Consider the following 26,152-nt stretch of genomic DNA (forward strand, 5'->3'; position numbering starts at 1 on the left):
GTTAAATTCTATGACAAAAGGTGTTTTTTCTGGAGCAATAATATACACTTCCTTCTTAGAAGCTTTTCGTGTATTGTAGGAAAAAGTGCTTTCTGTTTTGGTAGGTCAACTTGCCAGGTGCGTAAAATTGGGTGTGTAAGACATTTCGAACACTTTAATCCCCAACTCTTTAATTGGTATCTACACTTTCTTTGAAAAGGTTGTGTTTCTAACTCTGAAGTTAAATGCACATCCTGGTGTTAATTAGAATCTGGGGAGGTGAGTAAATCAGCAGAAACAAATGATTTTTCTTTACTCCAGGCAATGAATGCTTTGAATCTGAGGGGGACTGACCTAACGTCCCACTCGGAGGCTTCGGAGGCATGAAGTCAGCCTCTGGTGTTACTGACTCAATGTGGAAAATCAATTTCTGGCATGTTAAAGGCTGCAGTGACTCAATTTGGGAAAGGGATTCTGCTGGAACACTTAAAAATGGTTAGTGACGGACCTTTTTAAAACTTGTGTTTTCCCCTCATTTCTACACAAATGTTAACCCTGCCCCAACTGTTGCTAATCATTAAACACTTTAGCATTTAATGCCCTTGAGGGCAGGATCTATAAAGATATGACCCCAAACAGTTGTGAGTTGTGAGGACGGACAGATATGCAGAAAGCAAACCAGAAACTGAGGTGGGTTTTTGTGGGGTTCTAGAGTTTGAAGTGGGGGAGACAGTTGATTTTGGCAGAAATTGTTAGCCCTGACTGGAGTAAGGATAAATGCAGTGGGGATCTTTTGTCCAGACCCCGGTTACAGGGATGGAGAAAAAGCCACATGCCTTTGGGGTGTTGTGGAGGAAAAAAGTGTTAAGATTGTGTGAAATAGGGAGAAAAGATCCAAGTTTCAGGGGACAAGTTGTTTGTCTATAAGGGAATAGGAGAGTGTTTGGAGGTACAGACACCTCGCTCAGGTTGAGACAGTGATGTGACAAGTTGCAATGTCGGCCTGATGGCCAACGAAATCTATGGAGGAAGAATGAGAAACGAGTGCACTCTGCATAAAAATAGGATACAGCCAAAGGAAGCAGGTGGCCATGGGTATAAAAGCTACACAGAGAGGAATGTCAGAATTCGGACTGTACAGGGGGGATAAAATGGGCCTATAAGGGTATAAGTTACTTTGTTCCAGACATTCAACTGAATCACAGTTGCAGAAAAATACCCTCAGTCATCCCCAAACAAAATCCCTTAGTTTGCTGCTCGGCCAGTCTTTCTGGAAGGAACCCACAAGGTAAAGAGACAGCCTGCAGAATCACAGAGGAGGAGAAGTCTGGCCTAGGTCTAGTGCCCGGGGTTTGGTTTTGGTGGTCTTCAACTAGCTCTCACCTGTCAGGTATTTACAGCTCAGCAAGCCAGGCCCAGCTCTCTTCTATCAGTGATATTTATTTAGTGCTTCTGGACTGTACCTTTAAGTACTGTGGGGTGAGCGGGGTGAATATCAAGCACTGAAAGCCCACAGATCCAGGCAATGCAGAAGGGAGAGGGAGTAAAGAGAAATGGAGAGAATTACTCGAGGGGAGGGATAATGAACAGGGCAAGAGTAAATCTGTCCTAGTGTGTCCTAATGAGGGATATTGCCCTTCAGGTTGAGACCACAACCATCACCTAGATACTTGCCTCTCTTCCTTGCCAGCCGCTTTGCTTTACATGAAATCGAGTCAACCGCTCTAGCGTTAAATGACCTCAGCATCAGTATTGCTGAGATGGGGATGATTGGCCAACATTTTCACATACAAAGGACGACGCCAGAGATACAAATATAAATCATATAAACATTTCCTTTATTTCATTCAGTAACATTTATTTTAAAAAGTAATAACACTTTCCCCATGAATGTAACACTATAACAAACAATCCGATAGGGAATCTTCACTTTCACTAACGTGTGTCCCGGATGGCCCCGATTGTTCTAGGATCCAGTGAAAAATTCACTACTGGCCCCTGGATCAATCCATGGGATGCTTCCAGAGGACAGCTCCACAACGTGAACTTGGTACAGAAGGGAAACCCAAATGAGTACACATCCATTCTAACTGATGCACAGGGCTGAACCAATTAGCCCCTGAAATATGGAAAATGAACTACTGTCTGCATCTGATCATTTCAGTCACATATACACCTAGCTTTGGGACTGCTCGTCCAAAGCTTCCACAATACTACTCCAACCTGGTAAAGACCTCAGTTGCTTTTAGCAACAGCAAACATAGTTAACACACTTATGATTTGCCAGTTGCTTTAAATGACCTAAACTCGATTTTACTTTCTTCAAATTTCTCTCACTCTAAACCCACATCTGCTCAGCCCCTAAGATTGGGCCTATATAATACTGATTCTGGAGTTCATCATTTAATTTCCACACTTTTGTTTCCATCCTATATCCCAGTTTAGATTTACGATCTGAGATCATTGCACTCTCCCAAGGGTTAAGCACAGTGCTCTGCACACAGTAGGCACTCAATAAATACTATTTAAATTACCTGTCCCTAGTGTCGGTCAACATACGCAGCTCATTTTGCCCTATGTGAAGTGGATACATTTGAAAGAGAGCTTGAAAAAGAATAGCAACAGTTTATCACCTGTCTTTTTTCATACTAAACACAGCATGAGGACTACTGAACCCCTAAGAGGCCTGCCAGTTCTTATTATTAAGGGATTTTTCCAGGTCCTGACTTTTGGTCAGCTCACTGCACTTCTACCACAGGATGATCGAGAAAAGTTGCAAATCGTAAATTTACGGAGTTGAGACTGGTGCCTAGCATTGAGATTGGGGGGGGGGGGTAGTTTTCTGAATTTACTCCTGCTCCCATCTTCACTAGGGTAAAAAGTTAGGAGTCCAACAGAGGAAGCTGCAAACCTGGCGGGCCTTCCCTGGTCAAACACTCCTTAGGACCTTCTCCACTACTCCATCCAGTGGCATGACTGATCGACATCACTCACACCTTGTTGGACCGTTCTTCCTCATTTACCCTCTTAGTCAAAAATATGCCATGAATGCCACACATCCTTTTAAAAACAGGTCAGTGGAATGTCTTGTCATAAATGTACGAAGCCATAGTGAAAACATTTAGCTCCACGTACCCTCAATTTATTGGCAAAACCTAATTTTAAACATGAAATTACACCCCCGCAATTATTTACCAAAAGGTCAACGTCCTCTTTAACATACTGATTCAGCTATTTTCGGCGGCTGCTTCTCTCCCACTCCCACCTTAAAGAAACAATTTAATTGGCTTACTTTACACAAATAGGAAACTTGGTACAATATAAATAACATTAATGCTTCGGCTATATATACAAATAAATGAATTAGCAAGTATCTAGCTGCACAAGATCTTAGGAGAATGGCACAGTGGCAAAGGAATTGTGTTTTCATGACTGATAGCATATTTTGTCAGGTTAGGAAGAGGAGGTAATCTGGGAGGTTGCAATGTTCTGCTTTGACCTAGATACTTGCCTCTTTTTTCCTTCTTGAAAAAAGATCTCTGAAAGTTATATACAGAGGTTTCATTTAAATTATGCAGCAATTTTTGTGTGTGTATTGTCCCGGGATTGCTTTAATGGAGGTCTCTGGTCACAAATCAAGTACGATATTTCAGGACTAGGGGAACTGTGAAAAGGAAAAAGAAAGGACATTAGAAGAGAATCTCCTGGTAGTGGCATTAGTCTGCCACCTCTGGGAAACTAGGGAGGAAGAAACCAAAGCAGAGGCTTCTCCCACCTTAACCGTTGTTGGCGAAGCTCCCTTTTCTAATGAAATGGACTATGGCAAAAGTCTTCGTTCACTGGGACGTGATCATTTTGCCACTGCTCACAGCTGCCATGGAGTAAAAGGGTACGTTTTCCCATTTCAACCCACTTGAAGACTTTTTACGTCACCGGCTGGGGACTCAAACAAGTGATTCATGTGAGAGTACTACTAACTAAAACTCCTCAGAACCCTTTATAATTCATCTCCCGAGCATCTTGCAAAACTGAGGTCGATTCTGGGAAAGCAAAGTCACTTTTTAGGTGACTAAATGAACTTAAAGAAAGATTAATGATTAAAAATCACAAAGCACCAAGATGGCGATAAGAGCCTAATGTGATTGCTGATCCACGCTCTAATTCTAAGTGATCCCCAACACCAACATTTTTATTAAACCCTCGGCTGCAAATGGGATGTCCTCCATTTGAAATATATTAAAAAGGACAAGCAGGAGATGGTAATTGATCCATTCTTCCATCCCAACTGTGCTGCTGAGTTACTGTGGACCAATCATGATTTTTCAGTGAACAGTAAACTTAACTGTAAAACTGCTGTGACTCTGGAAAAAGAGAAATCTCCCTCTCCCCTCAGAGAAGCGCAGTCAATACTCACTGATGATCACTAGCAAAAGGATAATCACAACCAATGCCATGATGGCCTTCATCTGAAACACACATAAAGAAATATCCATTAATATTTGATTTTGATAGATGAGATTGGGTTAAATGGAAATATTCTGACTTTGCTTCCCCACTAGTAAATCTGTAAGTTATACAGATATTTCTCCTAACAGTCATGAGGGATTAGGAACACATGTGACCTGGGAATTCAAACTTGCAAATGGAACATTCTAAGGGAATATTGCTTCAGTAATTAATCCTTATTATCTACTTATTTACTGATTCCTTCCTGTGTGCAGAGGACCATACTACACACTCGGGAGAGTATAAAACAATTTTCCCTGCCCATGAGAATATGGTCTAGAGGGGGAGAAAGATTCAATATAAATAATTTATAATATGTACATATACCTTACAGATATGTGTGTAAATGCTGTGGGACTGAAGGTGTGGAGAACACCAAAGGTCACAGGCCAACAGCGCATTTTTAAGGGGCTTTTTACAATTTTAATAATTTCACAAATCTCTTCAGGTGCTTTGACTACCCCCCATGTACCGCCCCCCCTTAGGAGAGGTTCTAAAGGGATCCTTTGCAAAGAATCAAAATCTGGCAATGGTCAAGTAATTTGTCTTAGGGATTGTAAGGGCAACATTCTTAAAATGTGAGATTTGGAAGGGACAGGAACTGTTTCTGATCCAAATATCATGCACCTACGTTGTGTGGCACAACGCTGGGTATATTCTAAGCATAATTATAGCATACCATAATCATTATTATTTTAGGTCATGAGTGAGGCTAAACAGACCTTGACACCATCTACATTAGAATCGGGGGCTGCAGTCAGGCAGATCTATTTCTTGGTACGGTCACCGTTTTAGGCTTTGTTTACTGATTCAGCCTTTTAAACAGTTATACGCTAAACGAGGGGTCTGCAGATGCACCAACTGCTTTGCTAAATCAGGAAACTCTCTTCACTTTTTCCCAGAAATCTCTTTCATCAACCTTCAAATTAAGAAGTTCCTTTTGACAAGGTTTGCTGCAAGATATTTAGTACAGGGACTCCAGCTTGCCCAAAATAGACAGAGCTCAAATAGATCATTCAGATTAGTGACTTGTGAGAATAGCCCTTTCTTTAAAAAGGCTAGTGAAGTTTTTCTGACTTGATACTCCCTTAAGTGGAATTTACAATAACCCCCCAAAAATGGTTTGGCGGGTGTACTGAACTCTGGGACTTAGGCCACAGTGCTTAGTACAGTGGATGATCACAACATCAGAAAACCTAAAACGTTCCGTGAGAACTTGACAGAAAGCAACAACTGCCCGAAATTCTTGTCTAACAAACTGATGGATCTGAAATTTTGTTATTCTCCTGAAAACTTTTTTTTTCCTCCAAATTGCTTCGGAAAGCTATTTAGTAGTTTTATCACCTTACCAAAAAGGAACACAAGGTCTTTGGTCAACTACCATTAAACTCAACATTTAGAAGACAGGAAAGGAAATGCTTACATAACTCTTAAGTGCTTCAATGAAAAACATTTTCTTCTGCCAGGGAATGCTTAAATCCAATAACTGTTATATTGTACTACTGGGTGAGAAATAGTGCAAGTGGCCAATTTACACAGTATCAGAGTGAGGGGTGGGGTAGTACAAAACTTGTTTTGTCGTCACTTAAATTGAGGCTTTGTAAAATGGCTTTAGTTCGAGGCAATTAAGCCCTTTTGGAGAGAAAGGACTGCTTTTATTTTTATGGCATTAAGAGCTTTCTATACCAAGCACCATATTAAGCCCTGGGTTAGATACAAGTAAAGCAGGTTGGACACAGTCCATGTCCCACAGTACATGATGAACTGTGGCTCAGAGAAGTGAAGTGACTTGTTCAGGGTCACACAGCAGACAAGTAGCAGAGCTGGAATTAGAATCGGGTCCTTCTGAATCCCAGGTTCATGCTCTACCTACTAGGCCACGCTGCTTCTCGGAAAGGCCCTCCCCAGTTCAACGTACGGTTTAATTTAAAAATCTGGCAAACCATGATGCAGAACTCACCAAATGCTTCTCCCTATTCTGGAATTCTGGGACCTGGGTACATGTAGGTTCAGGGAACCTCCATTTCATTTAGCAATCTTTAAAGCACTTTAACTTGGAAGTAGTGGAGGTTACCAAAAAGGCAATGGAAAAACCTCTCTCCCTTTGACGGGAAGTACTAAATCTGTTTATAACTAGGTCTAGAATGAGATAGATAAGCCAGCCCCCTACTCTGAACATTTAGCTTGGAAAAATAGGTTAAAGAGCAGACGGATGAGAAAGTAAACCAATGACACAGTCCTCGGACTGGCCTAGCCCAATCATTCAAAATCTTTAAAAAAAGGGAAGACCTCAGTCAAGAAAATATTCCTTCAGGAGAGGTGCAAAAGGATACTGAACTGGAAAAAAAATTCTAGGCAAAGCCAAGAATGGCAAGCAGTTGGGAAAAATGAGAGATTTGCTAATTAGAATATCTATATTCGAATTTCCAGATTCTGTTTTCCCCTCACGTATTTTTACTCCAGGTTTGAAGTTGCTGAGATTCAAACTGAACTTAAACTGGCATTGCTGTGAACAAAGAAACAGCACCATTTATAAAGAGAGTTCTTTAATAACAAATGAGCCATTGTTTCCTGAATGACATTCACTTCTTTTCAATTCTATTGATCCTGAAGTCCTTCAGTGATCCAGAGATTCACTGGGGCATCCTTCAAGGAGACAGACACTAAGGAGAGAGTGAGGCATCTGCGGGACATGGACTTGCTTTATTTTTTCTAAGAGCAACAGGTTGAGAGTTTCCTCCCATTTTTAAAATATTTCCTTCTCATGAAAGAAGCCCCAATTTCAATAAGAATTGGTGCATGTTTCTTATGCTACTCAAGTGTCAGAATCTAGCCAGCCTGTTCCCTACCTTGTCTTGCCTTTCCTTTTACTTACTTTGCAGCCACGCCACCACATTTGTCTTCGAAGCTGTTTGGCTCTATTGCTAAAAGCTGATGCGTTATCCGACAAACTATCTACATTACACAGAGAACAGAGAGAAAAATTAAGAGATACATCAGCTTCCTTACATCTAACTGCATAAAATCTACTTAACAATAATCTGTGCATTCTCTCCATTTTGCTTCACCTCTAAAAAGGCCTGGTATAGCCAAATACTGTTTTGGTTATTTTCCCCCAAAATTACTGGCAAAAAAAAATAATCCTTCAAATGAATACAGATCAATTAGTTCCATCGATGCAGACAAAAGAAAATCCTTTCCAGGTAATGATTTTAAATGAAGATACCAAATTTGGTAAGGAAACATTCTATAAAATTGGGGCTACCTGTCTGGAGAGGCATAACAAGTGGTGGCCAAGCTAAGGAAGTATAAGAATTCTTGAGTTGAGACTATAAATTTTTATCTCTCACCGAGAATTTCTCATTTAAAGCACTAAAGGCCATATAAGGAGGAAACTTTGGGTAAAAAAAACACACTAAAGGCCATATTGGGTGGAAAACTTGGGAGTAATTCAGTTACAAGACCAGGAGTTCTGAAATACACCTGAACACAGATAAAACAAATATATCAGGAGAGGTTTACAAGATCTCCTAGGCTACAGAATGATCTTTAAAGCTTTTTGAAGACTGACCAAAAAAACCCAACAAATTTATCCACAAAGACTATTTTTCCACTTCTAATTTCTTTGAGATCATTCACTAAGTTAAAGAAATAAATCTTACACTAAGCACTTATAATTATTCTGTAAAATAAAACAATGATTCCCTAATATCAGGATTCTGTTATTGTCGGTGTAAAAATATTATATTGCCTCAAATCTGTATAAAACAGGGAAGATGGGGGGAGATATATGTAACTAATATCAAAAACAGGAGAATAGTACTAGAATACAAAAAGAAATGTTCTCACCTGACTTGTCTTGTAGCTCATCCAATCGCTCTCCTCTTTCAATCACCTTGGTAATGTTTTCTTGCATGACATCAATGACTTCATCCACTTGGTTCTGGACACTAAGAAATTTAAATAACTGATCAGCCTAAGTATATAAAATAGGTGGAACAAATCTTCAGTGTTAATTTAAAATTAAGTTTTAAGGCTTTGCTATAATGGAAAGGCTTGGAGTGTACTATTGCCTAATAACAGTAATTAACGGCGTTTGTTAAGCACTATTGATCCATGGTCCATCTGTGAGCAATTCGGTGAACCTCTCTGTGCCTCAGATTCTCCATGTAGTGCACATCGTGTCCACGTGTGAATTTTCCAGATGTATCAGAAATTTTGAAAAATATCCTAAAGGAAATGAAGAGACTGGGCTTCACATGAGTCTGCTGACAGGCAGTGCAATTCACATTTCCCTGGGCTATTTAGCTATTCATCTACGCTCCTGAATGACAGATAGCTTTTTCAGTTGTAAAGTAGCAGAACTGATGAAACACTGAACCAAAGTTCAGGTCTACACCAAAGACAGCACACTGAGGAATTTTTTTTATTCTCTTCACATTATTAAAAAAAACACTAACAATCTTGTGACTTCCTCTTTTGACTTACAGACTCTCTTCCTAAAAGAGCTTCAGACCTTTCAATGCACAAAGATTTAATCTAAAAATACCAATTCAATTCCATGCCTCAGCTACTTAATCGCTCAGGAATATTTCCCTAGTACAAAATGATGGAAGTGCCACAGTATATTAGAAAATACTTAACATTTTACTCCTTCGGGTCCCTTGTGGAAATCAAACTGAGGTTTGAATTTTAAAAGATTCTTACAAAAACTGCTGTCAGATTCAGATGATGACCCTTCAGTGCTGGAAATTATATACAGGAAGGGCTCCCTTAGGGCTTATTTAATCACCCAGGTGCTATGAGTGAAGTTTAACAGTGGTTCCTCTTCTGGGTGATGTGTTGGATGGATGGCTCAGTATTAATGGTGTTCAATACACGGCTATGAGTATAATGCAAGGTCCTTTATGTAAAACACCCACAGCTTTAAACCTCTGCCATTGAATATTAAACATTACATTAAAATGAAGTCATCTTTGACCAAGAAATCTCACGATACTGTAACAGTATAATTTTGACTTTACTAAAATATTTAAATAACACTTGCCTAAAATCCCTGAAGTTAATGGAACCCTTGAAAACTGATCAGGCAATGACTGTTAGTGCTGTTGTACAAACAAAATATACCAGCTTAAGAAAAACCTTATTAAGACTGAATATTTTTTCAGAAAGTGCTAATGTTCCTTTCCAGATAAACAAGTTGTAATTATTATATTTTGTTTGTAGGTTTCCTTGTTTTTAGGGTTTGTTTTTTTTTTGGTGGGGGTGCGTTGGTGAGGGGGCAGTGTAAGGGGGTGAGACCTGGCCTGGCAGAAGCTGGTTATAGGTGTGACATAAGGAATTTTCCCTTCATAGAGGAAAAGAAAAAGTCTTAAACCTCTTAGTATGATTGCCCAATTCACTAGCAGAATATCTGTGATTCTGCTGTTGCAAAGGAAAATTCCCCAACAGATCTTACATTCTGCAGGCAAACCCTCTAGACTGTAAGCTTATTGTGGGCAGGGAGCATGTTTACCATCTCCCAAATGCACTTTGTATAATGCTTTGCACACAGTAAGCACTCAGATATGATTGACTGATTGCAGGGATGTGAGTAGTAAAGAGACCTCAGATGCACAGAAGCTGTCTTGGGTTCCCATACTCAGCAGAATCCAGCATTATTTAAATAAGGGCTTTTCAAGTTATCATTACTGATTTATCAACTGATCAGACAAGTTAACCAAGAAAATATGCCATTAAACATAAATTAGTGCTTCTGTTTTACTAAGATCTTAAATTTAAGAAAATGGAAAAGGATTTCATATGTCTTCTGATATAGCTGAGTGCAAGCTGCCTCACTCCTTTTAAACCACAGCTTGTCCAACAAAAGTTTCCTGTGATTTCCTTCCTTTAAAGCTTAAACTTCATTACTTCTGTGGGATCTCTGCCAGAAGAAATGATGGGTGAATGTCACGTTACAATCTCGACACTATGGTGTTATGTGTTTTCTTTCTCTTCCAACCTTTGGACGAATGACAAGTAATTCCTGCTAGTTTGTTTAGAAATACGTACATTCCACATAGAAAACAGGGCAGTCCTAGCGTTAAGCTTACCTTTTCTACCTTACTAGAGAGACTTCCCCTCTTTAACAAAATCAGAAACAAAAGTGTTAAATATAATTTTATGTTTCTAATGAAATATTTTAAATCTTCCTAGTAGTAGAAAATTAGATCACTATTTTTATTCACCAACTTGTTTTTGAATATTTTTTAAAATTCCTTTTGCCTTGCTCCTCAAAAGGGGGTGTTTCCAAAAATTCCCTATCAAATCACCCATGCTGCCTCAGCGAGTATTTTAATAACCACTGCCTCTGGTTTTCAGACTGTGATTTTCTGAAAATTAACTTGGTAAAGAGACTGAAATAAGGACAGCAGAAGTACATTCATTGGTTTCCTTGAATAGCATTTTTTCCCCCAGGGTTTCAGTCAGACAAGCGGCTTTAGCTGAACTAATGTGTGCCTGCAAGTTTGCATAACGCTGCTGATAAAGCAGATCTATTGTAAATGTTCAGAAGGAGAATTAAAAATGTACTGTTGGATTCTGAGGGTATTTCAGGATCATAAATCTCAGAGCACAGCCATCATTTATCTGAAACAAAGGAAAAAATATGAGGGCTGTTTGCTTGGCACACAAGAAGAAAATTTGTTTCCTTTAGAAGCTAGACCTGCTTGATCACATAGCAATAGCTTATAACTTCGCATGGTTCAGCAGATGATGCCAGGGCTGTTAGTTTATTCATGAAACCAGTGAAGAATAAAGGGTAAGCCAGGCTATTCTAGAAGTCCACCACGTGGAAGACATATATGACATGGAAAAAAATCGAGAAGCAGTGTGGCCTAGAGGAAAGAGCATCATTCTGGGAGTCAGAGGACCTGGGTTCTAATTCTGGCTCCACCATTTGTCTCCTGTGTGACTTCAGTCAGGTTGCTTAATTTCTCTGTTCCTCAGTTACTTCTGTAAAATGGGGGTTAAGATTGTGAGCCCCATGTAGGTTACAGAGTGAATCCAATTCCCTTTTATCTACCGCAGTGTTTAGAAGAGTGCCTGACACACAGTAGTCACTCATTCAATCATATTTATTGAGCACTTACTCTGTGTATAGCACTGTACTAAGAACTTGAGAGAGTACAGTATAACAATAAACAGACACATTCCATGCCCACAACAAGCTTAGAGTCAAGAAGGGGAGACAGATATTAATATAAATAAATTGTGGATAGGTTCATAAGTGCTATGAGGCTGGGAGGAGGAAATGAATGAAGGGAGCAAGTCAGGGTGACGCAGAAGGAAGAGGGAGAAGACGGAAGTAGGGCTTAGTCAGGGAAGGTCTCTTGGAGGAGATGTGCCTTAGGTAAGCGCTTAACACATACCATTAAAAATAAATCCCATCACTGACGTATCTAGGGTCGGACTACAAACGCTTTTCAATGCAGGCTAATGATAACTTTGTTTCTAGGTGCAATACTTGAAACAGTGGTGGGGCAGTTCGATATATGAGGATGACACCTGAAGAGAAACCAAGATGAGATTGCCTCAAGAAGTAGCCTTCCGATGGAAGTTGATCCAGGCCCCAAAGTACTGGGTCGACGCTCTCCGGCCACAACACCCACCCAAGGCTCAACCTACAAGTGGCTGCAACCAGGCAGTGGTCCTGAGATCCTCTAAGGTAGTGTCTGCGCATCATCCAACGACAGCTCCGCTTTCCCCTCTCACATTTAATTTTCTGCCGGTTCTTCTTTCACATCTTCCAGATCCACCCCTTTCTCTCTAGTCGAAAAGCTGTGGCTCTGGTCACAGCCCAGCTAGGCTATTGCTTCACTCCCTTCACTTGGTTCCCACCTCCAGTCCCTTCTTATTTAACCCAAAGTCATAGTATATGAATGGCTTAAATTTCAATATTTTAAGTTCTTCCTACTGCCACTTTTTAATACGAATGAGAAGCTGGGGTAAGTAGATCTGTTTAATTTATAAGCCTTGCTATTTTTAACTAATGTAAATTGAGAGGGAGGACGGACATGGAAAAACACTGGAAGCTGGTAAAAACTTTGGTGCGGTATCCAGAAAAAATTGCATTGATTTTTAAGAAATGACTTGGGAAACATTAAATAGCTGATGGTTTTGAACCATTTTATGCCCCTGAATCAATCGTTTTTTTGCCAGACTGAACTTTAAATTAAATTCTTGAACTCTAGCTTACAAATATCCTATTATATTCCTTTCGTAAACCTTTTTTATGTTGTTTGCTAACTGCTTACTAGGTGCAGGCACTATACTAAAGGCTGGGGTAGATACAAGGTAATCAGTTGGTCAACTTGGGGCGCACAGCATTCATCCCCATTTTACAGATGAGGGAATAGAGGCACAGAGAAGTGACTTGCCCAAGGTACACGGTAGACAGGTGGCAGAGCCAGAATTAGAACCCAAGGCCTTCTCACTCCTAGACCCATGCTCTATCCACTAGGCCACGCTGCTTCTCATACCTTTCTGAATGAATCATTTTTCAGTCCAGTAATTATGAGAGAATAGGACTGGCTTGCTAGATGCCTATGTAAGGATTATTCAGTTCTCTCAAAGGTGGACTTGGGAAGAGAAAACTGGAGAAGCTGAATCGGGCTGAGATCCTATGCTCTCAAAATTGGAAATTTGGTTTAACCCTGAATCAAGAGCATTTAAAATTGACATGCCTGTTTAACTTACTGCCTGATTTTATCATTCCTCGGTCCAAATCTTGGTCCTGTTGGGCCCCTTCTGAAAGCAAAATAGAGCAAAAGTTAGCAACCACTGTAAAGAGCATTCACAAAGTAGTAAGAATTTTGATAGTTCACTTAAGGAAGTTACTTGGGCCAACTTGAGTTGCTCTTTTTTCACCTTTATTAATACTTACAGAATTCTCATTCACCGCCAAACCCGTTCCATCCAATTTGTATCTTTGCTAGGGACTCAAATTCTTAGTCGTCATTCACTTGTGCAATTAACCAATGAATTACGAAAGATCATAAGCAACACAACTCAAGGCCCAGAACACTGTCAACTCAAAACGAAAGATGTGAAAATGCTAAAAAGTCTGGCCAAGCCAAGCGGCAGCTAAAGTAAATCTTCATCATGCACTTCATCCATTGTAAAATGTTGGATGGCAGGGTGGAGTCTCAGAGAAAATTTATTTTTAGGAAATATTTCGAAGTGTGAAATTTCATTACCCATTATCAAAAACTTATCAAACCAATGTCTGAAGCATTCAGGGATGAAAGCAGAACCATTTTTCAAACTAACAATCCAACAGTTTTAACTATTTTCCAACTCTCCTTCTGGTTTCTATAAATAGTTGGAACAAGCATTCTGCTGGAGATATATGGAATGAGGCATGTTTCTGTTTGGAAGGAAAGGAAGTGTGAGACAACGATAGAGCCAGGCTTACAAAAATATGATGGTACTGAATTACAAAATGAAATATTCAGATTTTGGAGTAACCAAGTATGGATCACTCTGGATCAACTGACCTTCAAGACTTTTTTGTTCAGCATAACCGACCATCTCTATTTCCTTCCAAGCTAAGTTTAAAATCAATTCGCAACTGGCTCACAGCTCTTTAAAGCTCCTCTTGAGCCCTCCCTAGTCAACGGCTCAGAGTAGTGTGTGTAGATGTGGTCCAGACTCTCCCTTGCTCCTAAGTCCTTTCAGCTACAACTACATCCACAGTCAACTTTCACCTCGGCGGTAACAAGTTTGAATGTGAACAACCACCACCAAGTTGAGGAATAACTGGGCCGCTGAAAGTTACAGCAGAAAAATGAGCCTTTCAGGTGAGGGTAACCAAAAGACAATATTGAAAAAGAGAAGTGTTAGAAAATATCATCAATTTCCCATTTACCCCAGAAACTAGGTAGCAACTAAAATGATTATTCATTTCTTCTGCCTTAAGGGGGGATGCTTCCAAATACTTACAAGAAAAAGTCCTCCTCTTCATCTGAATCTTCTTCCAAGAGGTTTCTCTGTGAAATAAAGCATATTTTCACCTCCGAGTTGGCATAAAAACTTCTCATTAGAAGACCACTACTTCCTACTACAGTCTGACTTCACCGAAGGGCTTGTTCACTTTGACTTGAGGATCTCACTGAAGCAAGCCGTGTGACTTCCATAATGCAGTTTAAAACCGTAAATCCGGCCCTCAGTTAGGAAAAGCACCTGGACTTGCTAAACGCCACAAATGCCAACTTTTCACTCTGAACGCAGGCATGGAAAGGGGGCACAGAATTTATGAGGGATAGAGACTCGGAGGGGGGCAGGCTGCAAGGAGCTAAAAGGCCAGAAGGCTTCCGTTTTGGATCTTTTCAATCCTGACTGGAAGCTCTCAGGGATAAGGGAGGCTGGGAGGCCAGTTCAGACAGCCGGACAGCTAGGTGCCCTGAGTGATGGGCACCTAGGTTAACCACTGCTTCGTCCCCACCATCTGCCCATCTCTTACCTTAGCATAATGTCTGAAGACTTCAAAGAACCATATTTCTCTACTGATTTTCCTTTATTATACTACCTGGGAATGTTCCAGCAAACACACTCTATTTGGAAAAGTAATGACGAGACAGTGGGCAAGAAACGACGACTAAAACTTTTCTCCCTGTTACCCTAAAGATTGGAAATCTAAATTTAAAAGAGAGGGATTACCGAGGCTGTTCTCCTCATAGAAGCTTGCTGTGGGCAAAAAACATGTCTATCAACTCTTCCAAGAACTTGGTACAGTGCTCTGTACACAGTAAGCGCTCAATAAATGCCATTAATGATGATGAATAAATACCACTGATTGAAAGAAGAGCCTTGCCTCTCTGTACAGTGGCCAGGAGCCCAAAAGTCTAGATCTGGTTCTTGCTCCAGCTCACTGTAAAATTAATCGTGGGCAAGGCCTCTCTGCGATTCAGTTTCTCCACCGGTGAAAGGAGATTCTTCTACTTGCCAACTGCTATTGGCAGAGAGCTTTGTGAGGATTAATGTTGGAAAATGTCTCAGGCTTTTCAAGAGACAGGTATTCCATAAAAACAAGGAACTATAATTTATTATTAGAGCTGTATAATTGCTGAAGTGGGAAAAGGGAATAACAAATTTGCCTCTGACCTGCCTGTCCTGGATGAGGACATTTTTCCTGGAATTTTCAATCCTCTCCCTTTAAAGAAGTAATTCCCCTTTGATTCTTGGAACAGTTCAATGACTACTGAAAACAATGACCTCATTATGCACTAGAGTGGTTCTCTCAGCTTGCTACAGAGTACCAGGCACTTTTAAAACCGTTTCAGGCAGATCTTAATTCAGTTATATTCAATCTCAGCCCTTAATTTATCTACAAATAGAGCCATCAGATCATAGCAGGAATAATCCCTAGACATACCCTGTTCTGCAACATCACAGTCATAGAATTTTCTGATCTGTCCATTTGTACTCAGAGATAGAAATTAAACCCAGCACATTCCTGGATCTGAGGTGAGAAGGGGAGACTGCAGGCTGTCCAGTATAGGCAGGGGTAGAGGGAAAGGTAGGGAAGAGAAATCAGAAAGAAGCAACAGTGATGATGAGAGGAAATACAAAAAGGGAAAACATCATAGGAGGACAAACGTATGGAGTCATAAAGCAAAAGCCTTTGTTTTGTAGGCAAGCAGGATGGAGAAAATACAAGACTACATTTCCCATGAAGCTGGGGGACAGCACGGACCCAGGGTAGCTAATGTTTTGAACTAAGTGTGTGTCTGTGTGTGTGTTTGGTGGGTAGCCTTGTAAAGAGCAAATGTGCAGGAGAGGTGTAGCATAGAGCTCAGAAAGCTTGAACAAAGAGAAGCTTCAAATGAGCCTGCTGCCTCCTCTTGACCTTGTCTTTGCTGTTCCCCTCAAAAGCAGCATGGACAGGGAGTGTGCTATGGGAGCTCTTGCCCCTATTCTAGGGGACACCGTTCTACTCTCACAGTATCTTACTCAGCCACAAATCCCATATATGGGGGAAGTGAACTCAACATTTCAGTAAGCATTTATAAAATCTTTTTCTCACATACACTTACCCTTTCACTTTTTACAGAACCAGTGACGTCATCATCGTTTAGGTGACGCTTAAATTTGGGAGGCATCGTCACTCCTCACAGGAGACTCTTCCTCTTCCTAACCTCCCCAAATGAAACACGACTCCTTCAGGAGAAAACAAAAGACTCGGTTGATTTTATTTAAAATGTTTATTGCACCGTGAGTTTAATAAATCTAACGGGGGATGGACTAATCCATCCCAAGGATCTGTTAAGGCTCCCCTAATTCTCTCCTTGCAAACTGAATTTGCGTGGGTTGAATGAGCTTTGAAAAACTCTTCCTCCCACTCGCATGTCAACGTCTCCCATTCTCCTCAGCTCCAGTAGCTCCTCCAGTTCTTCATATCACAAAACTAAGAGGGCTGACTGCTTCAAATAACCCAGCAAGAACAAATTCCCGGGGAAGCCAAAAAAGGAGAAAGAAGGGAGCGATTGTACAATAGTATTACACTTCTTTCGGACCCATTGCCTGATTCCTTTTGTTCCATGCCTAATCTTCACTGGGCGCACTCTTGGTTTCTTTTAAGCCCTAAACCCAAAGACCAGTCCTTATCTGAAAAAACACACCACTGCCCACAACAATGAGGGAAAGTAGAATCTATCTCGTGATTTATCTGATTCAGTGCTGCCACTCAAAAGTTCTACCACTTTTTGGATAGTTTTAACTGCTCCAGAATCACAAGCTTGCCAAAGTGTTTAGACCTGTTCTTTGAAAGGGGCCTTCTAAACAAGATCAGGAGGTGTTCAATAACCAAACTGCATTATGAAACCATGTTTTTTTCTTCTCTGCAACTTCTGGGTATTGTACAGAACTCTTTTCTGAGCAGATTTTTTAAATGGTGCGCCTACTATGTATCAACCACTGTTCTAAGCACTGGGATAGATACTAATCAGGAGGGGCACAGTAACTGTCCCACATAGGGGGGAGAACAGGGACTGAATCCCCATCTTGCAGTTGAGGAAACTGAGGCACAGGGGAGTTAAATGACTTGCGCACAGACACAGAGCAGACAAGCGGTGGAGCCGGAATTAGAACTCGGGTCCTCTGGCTCCCAGGCCTGTGCTCTACTGTCTCTTATTAGGCTGTGCTGCCTCTTTCAAAAGCAATAAGGATTCATTATCAAAGAAAATATACTGAGATTTAGGTTTCTAAATGTTATGCGGGACCCCTTTAATACCTTAGTCCTTACTTATTCCTTCCATCTTTCCGATCAATTCATTGGCCTCCTCAACATATTTATCTGTGTTATTGACCGTGTAGTCTCTCACTCTTACCTACATCATCTTTGTGAATTTCTTAGTCTCCTCTACTAGTCTATATACAAGCAGCGTGGACTGCTTGGAGAGATCCGGGAGTCAGTCAATGATATTTATTGAGTCGGGGGACCTGGGTTCTAATCTCAGGTCCGCCAATCGCCAGCTTGCTCGCTGTGCCTCCGTCTCGCTGTCTACCCCTTTCCCACAACGCCCCTCGGACCTAGAAACTCCCCTGACATATGACAGACTACCGCTCATCCCAACTTCAAAGCCTTATTAAAAATCACATCTCTTCCAAGAGGTCTTTCCCGAATCAGCTCTTTCACCAACTCCCTCTCTTCCGTCTGCGTTGCCTATGCATTTGAATCTGAATCCTCTAAGCACTTGATGTTCACCCAAACCTCAGTCTGATGGCACTTATGTACATATCTGTGATTTTTTTATATTAATATGTGTCACCCCCTCTAAACCGTAAATTCCTCATAGGCAGAGAGTCTACCAACTCAGGTGCACTGTATTCTCCCAAGTGCTTTAGTACAGTGCTTTGCACACAGTAAGTGCTCTATGAATATCATTATGTCACAACTTTCCTGCCCCTCAGTTTCCTCATCTAACAGGGATCAAATACTTGTTCTCCCCACTTAGACGGTGACTGATCTGCTTATATCTACCCCAGCGCTTCCTACAATGCTTTGTACATAGTAAGTGCTTTACAGTCACAATATCATTATTATATGTAAGGGCAGGAATGTTTCATTTCTTTTGTAAAATTCCCATGCAAGTCTCTCTGCACGTAAGGCATTCTATAAATATTGCTGACAGGTCAATGACACATAAAGTATTTATTATACTTTACAATAGGAATTGAAAGTTTACAGTTAATCAAAACTTGAGGATTCACTTTAAAACCTTACACTTGTTATAGATCGCTAACAAACAAATGACTATGCAGTACTAAAAGTGACCACTTCTCTCTTGTTTATGCCAAGAGCTAAGAGTTGGCAGATTGTTTCCATAATCACATTTTGTGAGAGGCCAAATTCTTGATCCTTTTTATCCCCTGCAAAATTCTCAAGCAAAGAAACATATGAATAGCTGTGAGTCAGATTTCCATACTTCTTCAGAACCTACATACTTCTTCAGAAGAGCTAGTCCTTGCCACTTTTCCTAAGGTTTTTTTTTTCATAATTCCCTCTTTTAAAATTAAGTGTCTGAGTTGGGGGGAGGGGGTGGTTTTTGGCTTTCTCTTCCAGAAAGAATGTTAAATTTAAGTTGTCATCACTATCGCAGAGTGGTTCTCACTCATTTACTTCTTGAATGAGCTCCCAACCATTATTCAGAATAAAAATCAGAACTAGCTGTTCAAAAAAACTATTCTGATTGAAAATGCTTTCTCTCTGCCTGTCAAAGGGCACTTTATTGGACAAGTGCACTATGAGTGACCTAAATGGCCTAGCATAATCAGAAAACCACCAGAGGTCCATGATTATACCCTTTGGAGATTTAGAAAGTGGGGTTTGTTTTGCTTTTTTTAATAATGCAAAAGCTCGGAACACTCACTATCCCCAGCTGAGTCCCAGAAGCTAGTTCTTTCAAGACTCAAATGCCTCCTAATATCATCTGCCAAACATCACAGCGTTTCAGGAAAACGCTGAACATACCAACACTTTGAGGGCTCTGACATGACCCCCACATCTTTCTGGAAAGTCCGCTTCGATGCCTCCCTCCTGGCCTGCAAAATCCAGTTCGGAGATTCTAGGCTATATCCAGCTGCCCAGTATCCACAGGTCCCTGAAAATCAGCCCAGCTTCATGTTTTCTTCTATTTGAAATGTTTCCTTTTCAATGGTCAATTTGGGAGGTTCCTTGAAAAATGATCAGGGAGGGACATTGATCAGGGAGGGACAATGATTGGGGAGTATTGTAGAATACAAGTGTCCCTTCCTGATCATTTTTCAAGGAACTTCCCAAATAGGAAAAACAGGGAGCTAAAATTAAAGAGAAATGGGGAACAGAGGTGGAGGTTGGGGGAAATCAAAAACTCAACCCCTAAAGGGTCAGTCCTAGCAGCTGATATTTGAAGGGAGGAGGAAGGGAAAAGGAAGAAAAAAAATCCAAAGGGAAAGGAGGAAAGAAAAATTGTAAAAACAAAATAGGGAAAGGGATGCCAAAAAAAATAAAATCCCTCTCAAAAAGGAGGGAAGTGAAGAGGGGTTCCTGAAGCACACCTTCCAAAAAATCTGAATGAACAGTACAGTTCAACTGGGGAATTCTGAATGGGAGATGTCTCCATGCAACCATTCCACCAGGAAAGCCTGCCCAGCTAGTCAGCATACCACAAAAACGTGAGGTAACAGGAAAAACAAATAAATAGAAAGTGTCAAACATCTAACAACTTTTTTTTTAAAGAACAAAAGCAGAAAATTTTTTTAAAAAATACATGAAGGACATCAAAATATGAAAGTGAAGCAAAACATTTCCAGAGACTTAAAGAAAAACATGTACAGCCATTAAAAAGAGAATATATCCTAAAAAGGCAAAGAAACAATGGAAAATAATTAGTCAGATGACACCCAAAGGCAAAGCAATAACGTTGGAACACACACCAGTGAGAAATTCTCATGAAACAGTGGGAGAAAATAAAAACACAGGTAAAAAGAGAGGTAGATTGAAAAAAAGACAAAACACAAAATGAAATGCTTGCAAAAGAATCTATTTTAAAAGTCAGCAAGGGAAAGGGAAAAAAGTCCAAAATAGTAGAGTGAAGCCATTCCAGAAGAGACAGGGAGAGAAGAAGCGAGGCAGAACAGAATAGAGAAGAGAGATCATCACTAACATAATCCAGGCTTGAAGAAAGAGTAGCCCTCCTAGTGGAAAATAATTCGAAATCGTCCTACTACCCTACATTAGCCACTTTTCTGATTCTAATCACAATTTACATCTAACTGCATAATTTAGTTTCCAACTACTAGAGGGATATTTTGTTCACTCAAATCTTCCATTTCCTTTAGCTGAATTCCCAGGGATGTAATTTTTAGTGGCCCAGCTCTCTTCCTACCCCCAAAATAGTGCCGTTTCTCTCATGAGTCTTGCGGTGAATTCAACCCGAAGTTCCATGGCTTCCTCTCTGTGGTCCCGGCTGCTCTTCCTTCTCTAACTGGCCCATCACATGATAATCTCAGTCTCCTAGTCCATTTACTCACTGGATTTGGTTAATTTGCTTTATTTTTCTCTTTCCAGCTATTTATAGCTTTTTCTCCCAAGGCTTGCATAACTTTCCTTTGTTCTGTTTCATCCCATATCCTCCTCTTTGTGATTTTCCCGATGACCTTCACGTAGACATTTCTTTCAACTGCCTTCATTTGTTTGTAGACCTGTCAAACATTACAGGTCTTTTTTCACTTTCAGGGTTCTTTGTTAGTTCCCATCCCCATCCTCCTGCTGCCTTTTATACTATTTCTCCATTTGATTTTGGCACACTCTTGCTTTAAAAAGAAAGGGGATAAAAGCATCTACAGAGCAAAAGAAAAGTAATTACTGGACCGGGAATCCTGTCCCCAACAATGGATCCCCAGATTCCCTGGAAGACTAGTGTGGTAGTTACCCTCTTGGACAGCCACATTCCCTCCAGTAGACCATTAAGGAACTTTCATCCAAAACCCTTCAAGATTCAACTGATATTTTTAACTTGTGCAATTTTATGTGATTAAAGTCCATCTAACCTCCCCCAGTTATAATAATAATAATGATGGTATTTGTTAAGTGCTTACTATGTGCCGAGCACTGTTCTAAGCCCTGGGGTAGAGACAAGGTAATCAGGTTGTCCCACACGGGGCTCACAGTTTTAACCCCCACAGAGGCACAGAGAAGTTAAGTGACACAACCCACGACCTCTGACTCCCAAGCCTGGGCTCTTTCCACTAAAACAGGTTGCTTTTGTTTGTTTTAAGTGCTTCACTGGGTGGTCCCTAGACCTAGATTTGGTGGAAAACAATTCTCCTGATCCTTAGAATCCTTTCCAGATCTATGAGAACCAATCAATCACTAGACTGGAAGCTCGTTGTGGGCAGGGAATGCGCCTGTTAAAGTGTTAAACTGTATTATCAATAATAATAATAATAGTAATGGTATTTGTTAAGCGCTTACTATGTGCCAGACATTTCCAAGTGCTTAGTACAGTGCTCTGCACACAGTTAGCGTTCAAATAAATACCAAAGATTGCTCACAGGATGCCTGCCCTACTTGACATCTCTAAAGTTTCTCCTAACTCACCACCTAGCAGACTGTTCATCCATGAATGTATTCCAACCTCCTGCTGAACCTGAACTCCACACCTCCCTGGGGTAACAAAATTCTCGTACTTCCCACCAGTGTACAAAGACACGTTCTCTTATGTTTGTTCTAAAGTTACCACCCTTCAATTGCATCTGAGGAGCTCCGACTCCCCTCAAAAGGGAAGTACTGGGACAGATTCAACCCATCTGAGTTAAAGGCAAACAAACCAGGCCACTTCCCCTCCAAACTGTTTATGACAAACTCCTGGTCAGGCACCTTCTTCTTACCTCTGCAACCTTCCTCCAATCCATCAGTGGTATTTACTGAGCACTTACTATGTGCAGAATGGGTAGACACTTTCCCTGCCCACAGTGAGCCAAAAACTAGGCTGCAGCCAAGCTCAGAAAAACTAGCAAGCAGAAGGCAGGAAACCAGAGTCTTGTGAAACTTCTGCTAAGACTCACCAAATGAAAATGATCAATTTAAACAGTGAACCATTTAACTTCCCTAGGAAGCAAGAACATTCTTTCCCATTTAAGAATTACATCAAGCAAATCCGGCAAATCCTTTGAAGAGAAAAATCAGGTAGATGGATTTTCTCCCACCCCTAAATCTCCAGGTTTTAGAAAGCCCAGTGACACAAGAAAACTTGCACAAGAGAAGGTCAACTCAAGTATGCCCCAAGGTGTTTCATGACTGAACTTTGGCCTTTTCCTGGATTAGCCACAATAATTAAAAAACAAAATTAAAAAACCCCACCAAATTGAGAGTATGATCCATGGGCAACGACTAATTTTGTAAACTCATTCCTGAGACAGACTCTTATCGCCCCTCTTCATTTTCAAATGATTATGAGTTTGTCTCACGTTAGCTTGTTATGGGTACTAAACGTGTCTGCTCATTCTCTTGCACAGTACTTTTCCAAGTACTCGGTACAGTGCACTGCACCCACTAAGCACTCAATAAATCCCACTGCTTACCTCCTAGTCATGATACGTTTCCTTTCTACAGATTCAAAGATGGAGAGTAAAATCTGGAACCGCAAGCCAGAGTGCTACTGGAAAGTTGCAGGTAGGAATAACGTCCCGCCATCTATCCTAAATCAATTTAAATAAGGCAAAGGTCAACAAGCATTGGCTGGGACTTTAAGCTCATCATGTAATGTATTTAAAGGTGTTGGACCAAGACGTTACTACAGGATACCTAGGGCTCTCCTCTCTTCCGCCATTTCCATGATCCCTTAGCAGTTGGATAGCGTCCTCGCCCAAAGCCACAATCCAGAAAAAATGACAACGTGAAGGGACATGAGCCCAGAGATGCCAAGGGTTATCCACAGGAGATTCCAACAGTGGAGTGATTTGGTGCACACTGACTCCCACCTGGGCTGGGGGAGACCCAGGGGGCCGATGCCATGAGATAACGAAGCCAGCTAGGACCCAGGCCTCGTTCACAGACAGCGGCAGTCGCCTAGGGGTTGATAATAATAATAATGATGATGATGGTATTCCTTAAGGGATTACTATGTGCCAGGCACTGTCCTAAGTGCTCGAGGTGGAGACAAGCAAATCGAGTTGGACCCTATCCCATGTGGGGCTCATAGTCTCAATCCCCATTTTACAGAAGAGGGAACTGAGGCGAAGTGAAGTGACTTGCCCAAGGTCACACAGCAGACAAGAGGCGGGGCCGGGATTAGCACCCGTGACCTTCCGACTCCCAGGCCGGGGCTCTAACCACTACAACACACTGCTGGGTCATTGTGGGCCGGGACTGTCACTCTTTGTTGCTGTACTGTACTCTCCCAAGCGCTTAGTCTAGTGCTTTGCCCAGAATAATAATACTAATAAGGGTATTAAGTGCTTACTGTGTGCCGGGCACTGTTCTAAGCGCTGGGATGGATCCGAGCAGCGTGGCTCAGTGGAAAAAGCCCGGGCTTGAGAGCCAGGGGTGGTGGGTTCCAATCCCGGCTCTGCCAGTTGTCAGTTGTGTGACCGTGGGCAAGTCACTTCACTTCTCTGTGCCTCAGTGACCTCATCTGTAAAATGGGCATTAAGACTGTGAGCCTCATGTGGGACAACCTGATGACCCTGTATCTCCCCCAGTGCTTAGAACAGTGCTCTGCACATAGTAAGCGCTTAACAAATACCAACATTGTTGTTGTTATTGTAAAAGGGGGATGAAGACCGGGAGCCCCACAAGGGACCACCTGATGACCTTGTATCCACCCCAGCGCTTGGCACATGGTGAGCGCTTATTGAATACCACCATTATCCAAGCAGAGGGGGGTAGACACGGACCCCATCCCCTGGGGGTGTCACAGTGCCAGGCCCCCTCTGAGACTTGAGGTCCCCAAGGGCAGAGAAGTGGAGGCGGCGTCATTTTGAGCCCGTTATTGAGCAGGGGTGATCTCTCTGTTGTCAAATTGTCCATTCCAAGCACTTAGTCCAGCGCTCTGCACCCAGGAAGCACTCAGCCCGAATGACTGACTGGCTGAATATATTTTCATTACCCTATTTATTTTGTTAATGAGATGTCCATCCCCTCGATTCTATTTATTGCTATTGTTTTAATGAGAGGTGCATCCCCTCGATTCTATTTATTGCTATTGTTTTAATGAGAGGTGCATCCCCTCGATTCTATTTATTGCTATTGTTTTAATGAGAGGTGCATCCCCTCGATTCTATTTATTGCTATTGTTTTAATGAGAGGTGCATCCCCTCGATTCTATTTATTGCTATTGTTTTAATGAGAGGTGCATCCCCTCGATTCTATTTATTGCTATTGTTTTAATGAGAGGTGCATCCCCTCGATTGCATTTATTGCTATTATTTTAATGAGAGGTCCATCCCCTCGATTGCATTTATTGCTACTGTTTTTGTCCGTCCGTCTCCCCCGATTAGACCGGAAGCCCGTCAGTGGGCAGGACTGTCTCTCTCCGTCGGCGATGTATCCATTCCAAGCGCTCAGCCCAGCGCTCTGCACATCGTAAGCGCTCAATCAATACTACCGAACGAATGACTGTCCGCAGGAAGCCAAGGGGCGCTGACGACGTGGGAGGCCCGGGCGGGGGCTGCCGGCTCGGGGTGGGAGGGGCAGTTCCTTCATTGCTGCGCTGGCACTCTCCCCAGCGCTCCGCCCATAGTAAGCGCTCCACGGGCGCCCAGGAGGGAGTGAATGAATGAATGAATGAATGAATGAAGGCAGGGAGGGAGGGAGGCAGGGAGGGATGAATGAATGAGCCCCTGCTTCCTTCCTTCCTTCCTTCCTTCCTTCCTGGCTCCTCGGCTGGGGGCAGGTCTCCCCTCGCGGCCCGCCGTCTCCCCGCTCGCCTTACCTCGGTACCTGCGGGGCCGGGCCGGGGTCTGGGGAAGGAAGGAAGGACGAGACAAGGAGACAGGGAGGCAGAGGCCGGTCTGGCGGGGGCAGTGGTGGAGGTGCGGCCTGCCGGGCCCGGCGCCAACGGCTCCAGCGCAGCGCCTCCCCCTTCCCTCCCCCCTTCCCTCCTCCCTCCTCCCTCCTCCCTCCTCCCTCCTCATCGAGGCGCTCGGCGCTCGGCCGGAAGCCCCGCCGCAGCCCCGCCGCCCTGAGCGCCGAGACCATCGATCCCGCTACCAGGCCTCCCTCCTGCGCCCCCCCCCTTCACTCACTCATTCATTCACTCATTATTCATTCATTCAGCCAGCCACCCGTTTATTCACTCATTCTCTTCACTCATTCATTCATTCATTCATTCACTCATTATTCAGTCAGCCAGCCACCCGTTTATTCACTCACTCTCTTCACTCACTCACTCATTCATTCATTCACTCATTATTCATTCATTCAGTCAGCCAGCCACCCGTTTATTCACTCACTCTCTTCACTCACTCATTCATTCATTCACTCACTCACTCATTCTTCATTCAGTCAGCCACCCGTTTATTCACTCACTCTCTTCACTCACTCACTCACTCATTCAGTCAGTCTTTCACTCACTCATTTTTCATTCACTCATTCATTCAGTCACTCATTCTTCATTCATTCAGTCAGCCAGTCAGTCAGTCACCC

General features: G+C 42.0%; 2 protein-coding genes across 4 annotated transcripts in view; one reads left to right on the forward strand and one right to left on the reverse strand.

Annotated features, from left to right (window-relative positions):
- MYOCOS (myocilin opposite strand) overlaps nt 1-26,152 on the forward strand; it is a 54,813-nt gene that overhangs the window by 25,204 nt on the left and 3,457 nt on the right. Inside the window, exons 3-4 of the transcript XR_005660907.1 lie at nt 11,981-12,190; nt 23,120-23,179. The gene's annotated coding sequence lies outside the window, so the exon portion shown is untranslated. The remainder of the gene's footprint in view (nt 1-11,980; nt 12,191-23,119; nt 23,180-26,152) is intronic.
- On the reverse strand, nt 1,797-25,613 carry VAMP4 (vesicle associated membrane protein 4). Of its 3 annotated transcripts, XM_029080965.2 has the most exons (9): nt 25,440-25,609; nt 23,089-23,205; nt 16,560-16,683; nt 14,467-14,513; nt 13,222-13,272; nt 8,335-8,435; nt 7,361-7,440; nt 4,394-4,445; nt 1,797-3,643 (listed from the first exon to the last, which is right to left on the reverse strand). In XM_029080965.2, the coding sequence occupies exons 3-9, from the start codon at nt 16,623-16,625 to the stop codon at nt 3,615-3,617; spliced, it is 426 nt and encodes a 141-aa protein (XP_028936798.1). In that variant the 5' UTR covers nt 16,626-16,683; nt 23,089-23,205; nt 25,440-25,609; the 3' UTR covers nt 1,797-3,614. The 3 variants fall into 3 exon arrangements, with proteins under 3 accessions (XP_028936798.1, XP_028936799.1, XP_028936797.1); XM_029080966.2 differs by lacking the exon at nt 23,089-23,205 and having other exon boundaries at nt 13,222-13,269; nt 25,440-25,613; XM_029080964.2 differs by lacking the exon at nt 23,089-23,205.

The sequence above is a fragment of the Ornithorhynchus anatinus genome, chromosome 16 (assembly GCF_004115215.2).
Source record: "Ornithorhynchus anatinus isolate Pmale09 chromosome 16, mOrnAna1.pri.v4, whole genome shotgun sequence".
Taxonomy (NCBI): Eukaryota; Metazoa; Chordata; class Mammalia; order Monotremata; family Ornithorhynchidae; genus Ornithorhynchus; species Ornithorhynchus anatinus.

What these genes read in the sequence shown, in the direction of transcription:
- VAMP4 (XM_029080964.2), bottom strand. Translation starts at nt 16,625, where the DNA reads ATGCCTCCCAAATTTAAGCGTCACCTAAACGATGATGACGTCACTGGT. An exon ending in TGAGCTACAAGACAAGTCAG is followed by an intron (nt 7,441 to 8,334) that starts GTGAGAACATTT and finishes TGTGTAATGTAG; the next exon opens with ATAGTTTGTCGGATAACGCA. An exon ending in TGTGGTGGCGTGGCTGCAAA is followed by an intron (nt 4,446 to 7,360) that starts GTAAGTAAAAGG and finishes TGTGTGTTTCAG; the next exon opens with ATGAAGGCCATCATGGCATT.